Genomic DNA, 11,655 nt, shown 5'->3' on the forward strand with positions numbered 1-11,655 from the left:
TCCACTACCCAAAAAGAAGTAGAAGTGCTAGTTTGTGTATGCACGACCTTCGACCCATTTCAAAAAGTCAAACCGAAAAATGCCGACAGCATAATATCTAATCTCCTTCACAACACATGATAATCAGTAAACTGGGGCCGGCCTCTCGAACCTGCTGATTTATTGTAAGAGCCTGCAATTAGCAGGGTTCGCAAACCTGACAAATGCAGTTGCAACCAGAATTTTTGAAGCACATCGCCGTCACGAGGGCGTGTTGCGGGCGCGACGCTCTCATACTCTGACGTAATGTGAGTGAATGATGAAACTGTGAGGAAGTTCTGAGGTTGAACCGCTCTCACCTCCTCTCGAACACGAGCATAAAAGCAACGGCTGCGACCAGTAGCGTACAACCGGCAAAAGTTTTACTTCGGCGTCGACGAGAGAAGCTATACGAAACGATTCAACATGTCAGCTGATATTGTACCTGATTCGCAATGGAAGGCCCCGGCGACTGACAATTCTAAAGAGTCCTTGACTCGGGTTCAGAATATCATCGGTGACTTTGATACCGACCATACCATGAAGTACTACGATTACTGGTCGCAACATTACGAAAAAGACTTGGAGGTTCGTACTTTTATATTTTTAAACTTATCGAAACCAGCCAAATATGTAACGTGTTTTGCAGGTGCTCGATTACACAGTTCCCGATGAAATGGTAACGAGTATGAGACAATTCATGTCGGACGATGAGTGGAAAGTAGACAATTTCCAAGTCCTCGATATCGGGCTTGGTAAGTGTTGTGTTACTAAATTAAAGATCTTCATAGCAGCCTCGCACTGATTTTACTGGTTTCTCAGGTACCGGACAGATGGCCGAGGCCCTGAAACGGCACGTGAATTACGACGGTCTTATTGACGGTGTCGACGGAAACGAAAAGATGATGGAGAAGGCCAGGACGAAAGGACTGTATAGGTGAGACATTCTGGTTTGACTTTTCGTTACAGGAGGCCCATGTCAGTTTTGGGATCGAGTATCGTGTTAGAGTGACAAATTGTGTACGTTATGAAAAAATGTGATCTTCCTTACTGTAATTTCGGAAAATCATGATTTCATGATTGAATTATTCACTTGCGCCGCGATTCTATTTGAATTTTTCCAACCCGTGTCCTTTCAACATTGCAGAGATCTGCAGCAACACATCCTTTTGAGCGACAGCCCAATGCCGCATGATAGCAATAAGTACGACGCAGTCGTATGTTGCTGCGCGATGGTACCGGGATTGATACAACCCGAATGCATCCCTGTAAGTACACACGCCCGATTTAGCGATTATCGAGCTCGAGCTGTTTATTTGATCTCGTTAATACACAAACGTCGAAGGCATCACTGTCAACACACTGCTATTTTTATCAGGATATGGCTCGCGTCGTCAAACCCGGCGGCGTCTTATTTTTCACCACCCGGTCGACCGACGGAAATCAAAGTTTCAAGAATCGGGTCGATGCACAACTTGACAAGCTGGAAAAGGGTGGCTACATCGAAAAGCTCACCACAAAAATCACCCCGCAATACAGCTGGCCTACGAAAGAGGACGCTTCGGAAAAGCAGTGCATATCGGCGATATTGTACGGAGTGAAAAAGCTGAAAGAGACCCCCGCGAAAGCAGCCTGATTATGCAACCATATTTGTGTTTACGCTATTTTGCCGATGTGGTGTTTGTGCTTGCACGCGTTTTATTCTTTATTTTTGTCGAACTATGTGAATTTTTTGCCTGATTAATAAAAAATTTTGCTGTTCATAAAAGTGTTTTGTGTAGTTTCAAATCACGATGCATAGTTACGGTATCGTTATTTACTAAAATACACTGAAACACGACTGAAGGCTCATACGCCGTTCAGTTTTTAGCAAATGACTTCAGAATTTTGTTTAATATGGTAGCCCTTCTTGTAAATCCAGGGAAATGTCCAGGGCCTATCGTAGGCCCCGAAATGTCTTTCACCCAACGATCACACAAATATGTCTAAATGGATACATCCCCTCGGACTGTATAATCGGTTAATTTCGTATACTTTGTGCTTTTATATCTTCATCAGGAAGTACTTTCCAAATCATCCCCATTGTACCGATATCACGTGGTCACGTCCCGCTCCTTCCTTAGCTAAAAAGCACATTTGGCGAATCAGGTGGAAAAACATCCAATTCTCTCACATGTGGTTATTGACACCATTCTGAAACAATTGCCCCATCATCATAAATCTCAAGTAATTCACTCCGAATAATGGAACTTTCAGCAACACACATTTAGCAAGTTTAGGTGACATGAAGCAGTCCTACCGATCACCGTGTGAGCTTGGGGAGTGGGGTATAATGGTGTTTTGATAAGCATCAATGTTTAAATGCACGAGTGGGTAAAATAGACACAAGTGAGGTGGTGAGCGAGTGCTGCTTTGATAAGCACCGATGTCGGAATACATGAGTGGGTAACTAGGTATACGCAACGCCAATATGATTAGAAGACTAGAACCCAGAAAAGTGTGTTGTTGTTAAGGTGATATATGCGAAAATCTGTAAATTTACGTCAACTAAATTGTAGAGTACGTATTCAATCAAATTGCATATGTTATAATCGGTGAATTGGATTCATGCGGGGATTTCTAAACGCATCCCGTTTATACAGAAATGATTATAGTTATTGTCCACTTCACGTCGTTTGCTGATAAATGAATCGGAAACTATGTATAATGGGACAAATTGTACATAACATGGATATCCTTCCCATAGCGAAATTTTGTCAGTGTTTGCTTACGGTAACGTATCATACATATATATTGTTATTGCTACGGCACATGATCACTGGTAACAGAAAAGCGCGTGTCATGATAAGTGTAATTAGATAATTATCTACTTTCGGACTGATACGAATGTTAGTTACTATTTCCCGGTAAAATTAGGTATAATCTTCGTATATGTGCTTCAATTATATCAGCACATTCCTGGTTCGTAGATTCTTCACCAACAGAACTTTCAAAACTTTCAAACCAGAATAGCTTCAAAAGTATTAGGAGTAGGGTTGCATTTAAAACAAGGGATGTTTTAAAATAGTGTTTTAATGCCCTAAAACACACAATTGTATAAACTCTCGGAAAAACATGTAGTATGAGCCTACGGACGATTTGCACCGAATATAGTCGACTTATACGATGTGGAGTGGACAGAACCTTTGAAATCGTCGCCAGTTCAACAGTTTGAGCATGTAAATATACATCATTGGTACGGAATGGGTGTCCTGATGATGATGACCGGCGACCGTAAAAATGCCGCATAACGATGTAGTCCCGTCTAAAGATATTTTTGGTCTGTATATGACAATGGTCGGAAGTCTTTCTCGTCGAAGGAGCCATATTTATACCCTATATTTTCGATTATCAATGTAAATCCACTGTGAAATATTCGAGACGTCACGGTTGAAAAAAAAACGAAAAACATGTTGTAAACGTGGTTGTTTTAAATTTATTTTTGTTTTATATGCAACTCTAATTAGGATACATTACATACGTGATATAACAAAAAGGAACATGTAAAGCGCTAGTTGAAAAATCTGCACAGTACGAATCCGACTCAATCAAGGTGACTTTGGTTCAATTAAGAAGATCGTATCATTCGGTACCTTGATCAAACTCACGCCCATTGCGCAGATCGTTTATGCCCAGCGGCCTACTCATACTTACTCTCAAAGTTCGTCTTTCGTGCTGTGCTTCATGGCACCAAAAACACCTCACAGCATAAATAGCACCTCACTTCAAACATTAGCTTGTTATTTATTTGCGGCTCTCGATAAGGATTATAAGAGTATCTATGAGGAGATATCGCCGTGAAAATACCGGTAAGGACCGGGTTTGAGTGGTGTGCGGCGGATACGGGTATCGCATAGAGTAGCAATTACAAGCTGAATGAGAAACAAATATCAGTGTATGAGTGTACCTGTACGAGTTTATACTATTAGTCATAAAATCAGTGTGAATTCGTTTTGTAAAGGAATCCACATACTGTTAACCAAACCATATACCTTACATGTTGTAAAAATAATTTACAGTTCCACCGATCGCCACAATTGATTGACTGGCCTGTGAACCTGGACCCCTTTATCATTCTACTAAGAGTTACTCGAGAAAATATTCCATATCTTATAGGACAGTGCTCTTCAACAGTGTGTTTGAGCATAACAGAATTCCCCAAAATGACAGTCGGCTATTTGAATCATTTGACAAGATTCTACTTGAGTTCTGATGGTGTTTCACAAACCTCTTGGCAAAAATGGCGTAACTACTTCGGTTAGTGGCCACAGCTACGAACTGCCGGTGTATCGGACATACTTGGACCGAACTTTGTACCGAGTTCGGTCGAAAACAACGGGGAGTACATAATATAATGAGAGTAAATGTCGCGGCAAGGACATTTTATGTTTTGCAAACTTAACATAATCTAGTGAAATCCAGTTTGAACTAGGTTTCACATAATTCTTGACTAATGAAGACGAAGGCTATATCAATATACCGGTCTATTTATAGATACAGATTATTGAGAATCCACTAAACACTGCCGATTCGTGCCTTTAATAAAATTGGCGTACAAGGGTCTCGTCAAAAGTTTCTAGCCCTACCTAGAATTCTGAGAACATTTAGCGTTACGAACTGTCAGCATTTCTTTATCACTGACACGATTCGAATACCCAATTTTATGATGAATCGATTTATCCTGTGACACTGACGCATTCACATCAGTATATAAGTTACACAGCTACCTTGGAAAATATTTCAAATAGATGTGTCGCATATATTATTATATTTTGATTGATTAATATGAGAAGTAGTGCCCGACCGACTTCTGTCTCGTAAATACCGGTATCGACCAATCCCGGTAGATATTTAAGGGCCTCTCCAATGAAGTCAACACTGCTACAATTGTTTCAAGTGACAGGGCATTCGTCACTGTTGGATTGATTTATGGAGAACAGGAGTCCACTTAATGGGGAAATGTTACTCAACAAGAGTTTTATTATTGGGATTTATAAGAAATGTTACCTCTAAATTGGTGCCACAGGTTAGAAGTTGAAAATCGGCACATTTTGATATCGCCAGAAAATATGCTATATCGCCGATATCAGTATACTCTCAAAATTGTGATATTGGACGAGCGCTAATGATAACTACGTTTCAGATGTATTGAATATCTTCCCGGAAATAGGATCACTGGCACGCCTCTCCTACGGGGCAATCACATGCTGCAACGCTGTAGGATTGCGCTCCGTCCGAAGTACATACCCCTCCTGGAACTTAGGTGTTATGTAGTCCGGTTATTAGCATAGCTTCATCTGCGTTTCAGAAAAGCACTCAAACCATCATCATAAACAGTCCCAACGCAAACATGGGGAGTGTATTTGCGCAACTCTCTCGGCCAATGGGTAAGATTTGAGAACCTTTGAGTAGATAATATATTCTGGAATAACAGTGGCGTGGACCGGTTTTACCCGGTTGCAAGTCGAGTTGTTTTGCGGAGAGGAGGCACGTCATTTGTTTACGGAAATTTGAAATTTGATGAGTCATAGAGGGCTATCAATAGTGCAAGGCTCAAAATTAGCTCATTTTTGACGGAGACTCTGTATCAGGGGTTCTCAACCCGCGGCCCGCGGGCCGTATGCGGCCCGCAGACGATTCTTTTGCGGCCCGCGACATCTTTCAATATGAACGCAATTACTACTGGTACAGTATCGTTATGAAAGACCGATGTGTCACATTTGTCGAAGAACAGTTGTTGCAACAAAGCCTAGAAGCTTCAAATGATAGCACGATAGTTTCGTCTGGAGTTATACATATCGCCTGATCTTAGAGAAAACGTTGCTAGCTTGGTTTCAAGCCCAGCAATCCATATTTCGAGGCATTTTTAAAATTGCCGACGACGTGACAGACGCATTGTCCAAAATTGATTGGAATATCAATAAGCCAAGGAGTCTGCTAGAGAATGTGTGACTTCAATAAAAATTTAACGTACTGTGCGAATATTTGCCGTTTCCGGAACTTAGCAGCAAGTTCAACATAACCTGCGAAAATTCGGGGCTACAGTTGTCTGATTCAACACTCAACGAGTCAACAGTCACCAGAAGAGTAACAGCTGTCTCAGTCGATCTTTTATCGCATGTTTTGAAACACGTTGTCCCGCAAAGACTACTTTAGCCTAGCATTGGACGAATCCATCGACTGCACACAGTGCACACTGCACACACATTGCATAGCTAATTATCCAGGTGCGGTTTATCAGAGTGGACATATTTCCAGAGGAAATGCTGACGGGGCAGACGTGGGAAGGGGGCCAGTGAAAAACAACAATTTGACAAAGCTGACTTCTGTAACTATTGGTGTAAGGCTCCAGTCATGGAAGGAAAGGGGAAGAGTTGATTGGTTTACTCAAAAATGTCCCCGAACGTCTGACTTCTTATAGCACTGAGAGCTCAAAGTGATAATGAGCTCTCAACGAAAATGTCACCGTAATTTTATACTTGCCCTCTCACGCATTGAAACAGCGAGTTCGGTTCTCTGGTGGAAGGGTTTGAAGGGTATACACATACCAACATGGTAACGAATAGAATGTACGCTCCATGAAGGGATTTAGCCTACTTGTGCCACTTGAAGATCCTTACAAAAAACAGCAACTGCAAACTTACGAACGCTCTCCATTAATGCTTTAGAATGCATAAAAATGTACTAAATTCTCGTATAAGACTGGTAAATAGGCTACAGAAGCCTAAATTTAATAGTGGTTCACAAATACATGGTGATAAAATTCTGCGGCCCGCGGCGTCTTTTAGTGGGAAAATGCGGCCCGTTATACCAGGGAAGTTGAGAACCCCTGCTCTATATTAAAGAGACATGAGTAATTTGAAGCAAAACCGTATCTACATGAAACAGCAATATAAAATAGCTCTTTATCTATCGATTTTAAGAGCCTATACGTTTTCAGTCAATGATTCTTATGCGATTATTCACATAACTGCAATTTATTTTGCAACAATTTCGAAAACAGTGATGTGAGCGACTTCGGTTCGGTTTATTAGCAATTTTTCGAGGATAAAGAATCATGTCCGGTTCGACACCTTGCTATCCTTTATTGTACCGCAATCTTGTGGTATTTTGGAACGACGAAGTTATAAACTGAAAACTGACTGACAATTTATCTATGCTAACGCCAAATTCTTCAACAAACATAAGAAGGACACTCGCAAAACCGGGTCAAGAATTAAATTGCTCTTGTACCAGAAAAAATGACCCAGGCCTGTCTCGCAAATCACGAACTCGACTACTGGGGACAATCTGACAGATCCTGCGGCCATCTCAAATTACTTCAATGAATATTTTTGCAATGTAGGGCCTAATATCGCCTCGTCTATTTAGAAACCTGCGTCGGCCAGGCCAGATGTTAAATCAGTATCCCAATCCATCATGCTCGAGCCTGCAACTTCCATGGAAGTGGCACTTACCATTCATGAACTTAAATCTAACAAGGCAGTTGGATACGAATTCAGAGGTGGTCGAAGTAGTCAAGAAAGCTACTCAAGTAGAAGTAGAAGTAGCGACGAAAAAAATCTACTCAAGTACGAGTAGAAGTACTTCCTCCATAAGCAACTTAAAAGTACTTGAAGTAAAAGTAGAATTGACTGACTTTAAATCTACTCAAGTAAGTAAGTAGTTGTGTAAACGATCGTCATTCGTTCGCATGGATTGTCTAATGCTGCAAATTGAGCTATGCGAAAGTTGCAGAGCTTGATTCATATCAGAGTTGTAATGACTCGAGCAGACATGGGGTAATCGCGATTAGTAATCGTAATCGATTACGACGATTACAGCATTTTCAAGTAATCGTAATCGCAATCGATTACATTCGAAAAAAATCCAAAGTAATCGTAATCGTAATCGACTACTTCACATATCTAATCGATTTCTTTGTGAAAGAACGACTACTTTTTATTTGTACAATGAATATGACAATACCGAACATTCGTGAACAACGAAGAGATGTTATACCAGGTTATTGATAGCGTAAACGGTTGATTTTCAAACGCCACTGCTCATTATTACGTCAGAAATATTAGCTTTGCTCGTCCTTGCGTAAGAAGTATGCACACGTAGTAAATATATATTCGATGGTCATTGTTGTGTTATTGTTAGAACAGTGTAAGCCATGTTGTATATCAGGTTATCAATACACTCCAGACGCCACTACCTCGCAACAAGATAATAATCACCACTCTACCTAGTTTCAAATAGTAACTTATGTATTGATGTTTGGTTATGCTTAGTTAAACGTAGTTTGACCGTTGCTGTTTGGCGAGCAGTAGGCCTATCTATATAGTATACGTATGTATTGTACGTACACCGGACAAAGATTTGAAATTTTGTACTCAAAATAAAACATTATGATGGTTAAAATCAACAGCTGCTGATATATATTATAACCGGCCCGTTCTTTGCTGTTTCTCGTAACGGCAGCTTTCAGTATCTGTATTAAGTGAAAGGTATAATTTGAAGTTCACTTTATCTTATTCTCATATGACTCTACTTGAAACGGGCGCCAATCGTTATTTCATAGTTCTTCACTCAAGATTTATACCTGTCGCCATGGCCTTCCGCTTATACACCATGTTAGCGTGGGTTGTAGGCACAATCAGGACCAAAACAGCAATTCGTACCCCACTCCCAACGTTGGTATTGGTAGGGTTGTAACCATGTCACAATGTTCCGAGTCACAAGTCAATCGCACTTTTATAGTTTTGACTCGAGTCGAGTCGAGTTACTTTCAATTCACCCGCGAGTCAAGTCCGAGTCCAAGTCAGCTAGTATAGGGACGAGTCCGAGTCATAGTGTTTGACTCGTGTACGATGCCAAGTCGTTATGTTCACAGATCGCTTTTAAGATAAATCCGGTTCAACACCCTTTTTTCAACTCTGCTCGAGTGATATAGAATGGCTCGTATTCATAATATAGTAATTTTCATCAGCTTTCACAGTTTACGGCCCCATTTCCAAGTATCAGAACTGATAGACGAATTACAAATATTGTGGTAACTTTACTATTCTTCGAAGTTACGTGGAATGTCTGTCTTGGCCGTTTTAGTCTCGAGTCATATGACTTGGTTCGAGTCATGCAAAATGACTCGAGTACAAGTCAAGTCAATACAAAAATTGACTCGAGTCGAGTCAATTTATGCATTTTAAAAAATGACTCGAGTCAAGTCTAGTAACCAAAACATCGCGACTCGAGTCGAGTCATGACTCGACTCATTACAATCCTGGGTGTTGAGGCCCATAGGGTGGTCAGTATTCAAGTTGATGACTGAATTTCGTCAATAATATTGCTAATTGCATTATATTGCTATTCATTCCGATTTACCGGTAGAGCTGGGGGCACGTAATTCATAATTATAGCATCATGTATGTTGTTATAATTACTTTATTGTATGTTGTTGATTCGTGACCTCCCGTCTTTTATATAATCAAAAGATACTGTAGTCGCCCAAACGTAGCAGACTAAAAAAACTTTTGTGAGACGCACACACAAATTATCATGTCTTCATTCCTCTGTTAGTGCCCCGGGTGGCATTTGCATTGTTGGGGCTCAGATTGGAAGGAACGGACTATTCGTCACGCCCACAGAGCGCGGCTACTGACAACGGACACATACCAAAAGTTTTGGCACAAAGCACACTTTGTGGAGTTGTATGTTGGCCGGAATTGCACACGTCTTTTGGTGTGTCGTGGCGGAGCAACAACCGCCACCGAAATGCATATTCCTATAAATTATGCTTGCTTTTTTCTTGAGGGGGAGAGGTAAGCATTTCAAAATCAAGCTATTTAGAGTCATTAAATCCCGAAGCTCGAATAAAATTTTCAAGGTAATTTACTCTCTTGAAAATACTCTATAATAATTTATGTTGATTTACGAAATACTTTTGAGTCCCCTTAGAGCTCGCTCCCGGTCCTATTGGGAAGTTTGGGGTGTGGCAGTTACGGATGTGGCAATAATGCAAATCGTTGGGTGCGATGAATAGTCCTGCGTAGAGTTTGACAATGGGTACATTATGACGTAACAAGCAAATGACGTTTGATTTATAAAGAAAGTTGTTATCTCATTAAACCTTTTCCTCGCAAGCCTTATATTGTCTTCCAATATCTCTTCTGAAATTAGTTCTAAAAAGCAAAACAAATGTAATCGTGAGTAATCGTGATTACTTTTGAAATGTAATCGTAATCGTAATCGACTACTTCCTGATTTTGCTGTAATCGTAATCGTAATCGTAATCGCGGGATTCACAAGTAATCGTAATCGCAATCGATTACATTCGCGAAGTAATCACCCCATGTCTGGACTCGAGTCACGATTTTCTAATGACTCGACTTGACTCGAGTCATTTTCTCAAAATACGAAAATGGCTCGACTCGACTCAAGTCAATCTATGTATTGACTCGACTTGGACTTGAGTCATTGCGCATGGCTCGAACCAAGTCATATGACTCGAGACTCAGACAGCCAAGACCGACATTTCATTGCTATTTAGAAGAATAGTTAAGTAACCACACTATTGGGATTTCGTCTATCGATACTGGTACTTGAAAATGCGATCAGAAACTGCTAAAAGTGAGGAAAATTAGTATATCCTAAATTGGAACTATTCGATATCATCAAACAGAGTTATAAAAAGTGGGTTTAACCAGACTTCAACTGGAAACTGAGCAGTGAGCAGTCAACACAATGACTTGGACTCAGACTCGAGTCATAATACCATGACTCGGTCACGACCCACTGTTAGCTGACTAGGACTCGGACTTGTCTCATTGGTGAATTGAAAATGACTCGACATGACTCAAGTCAAAACTATAAAAGTGAGATTGACTTGTGACTCGGAGCCTTGTGACTTGGTTACAACCCTGATTCATATTGATGCATACCAGGAGGTATCCAATTTTCGACAGCATAGCCATTCGTCCGCATCATGAGATGAAAATGATAGTATTGATATGGAAATGCGATACTAATCTTCTGTTTACTCGAACAGTCCGTTTTAGAAAATTTCATTGTATGTCGCCCTCCCTCATTATAAGGCCCATAAAAGGTTAGTCGAAGAGCATTACGGAGAAGTTGTATCGGATTCGGTGTAAACATTTGCGCGGTTAGTAAACGTTAATATAAAATATGGTTGATCATAAAAATGCCATATTGTGTAGCTTTATTTCCGAAAATAAAAGGTATTGCTACACTTGCTTTCACGCTTTAACATGTATATTCTCCAGACAAGAATGATACTGCGAATTGAACGAGAATTACCAATACTAGTTAAGAAAAGCGGAAAATGTATTTCATGTTTATTGTCGGGTCAATTTTAACGGTGGTCCGCTAAAACAGGTCTAACGTTCAAAAATGTCAGAGCCCACTTTTCCAGATTATGACACGCCATGGGCTGCTTGAATAAGATATGATGGGTAAATGCTAGAATGCGAAACGGTAGTTTCAAACGTTATGATAGGCCATATTTACAGTGATGAAATATGTCATATGGGCGACAATGCGGTGCGAAAATGGCCACACATCCTGCTACCAAAATAATATTCACTTTCGTGAAAACAT

The 11,655-nt window shown here is 40.4% G+C and overlaps 1 protein-coding gene across 1 annotated transcript; it reads left to right on the forward strand.

The window, feature by feature from the left end:
* The first annotated feature begins 371 nt into the window (after positions 1-371).
* Positions 372-1,786, forward strand: LOC145450620 (methyltransferase-like protein 27). The gene is made up of 5 exons (XM_080329130.1): positions 372-606; positions 668-773; positions 841-955; positions 1,166-1,286; positions 1,397-1,786. Exons 1-5 carry the CDS (start codon positions 445-447, stop codon positions 1,652-1,654), a joined length of 762 nt encoding a protein of 253 aa, XP_080185256.1. The 5' UTR covers positions 372-444; the 3' UTR covers positions 1,655-1,786.
* The last annotated feature ends 9,869 nt before the right edge of the window (positions 1,787-11,655 follow it).

Source organism: Botryllus schlosseri, chromosome 11, assembly GCF_051294905.1.
Source record: "Botryllus schlosseri isolate E-star chromosome 11, Bs_hap1, whole genome shotgun sequence".
NCBI lineage: Eukaryota > Metazoa > Chordata > Ascidiacea > Stolidobranchia > Styelidae > Botryllus > Botryllus schlosseri.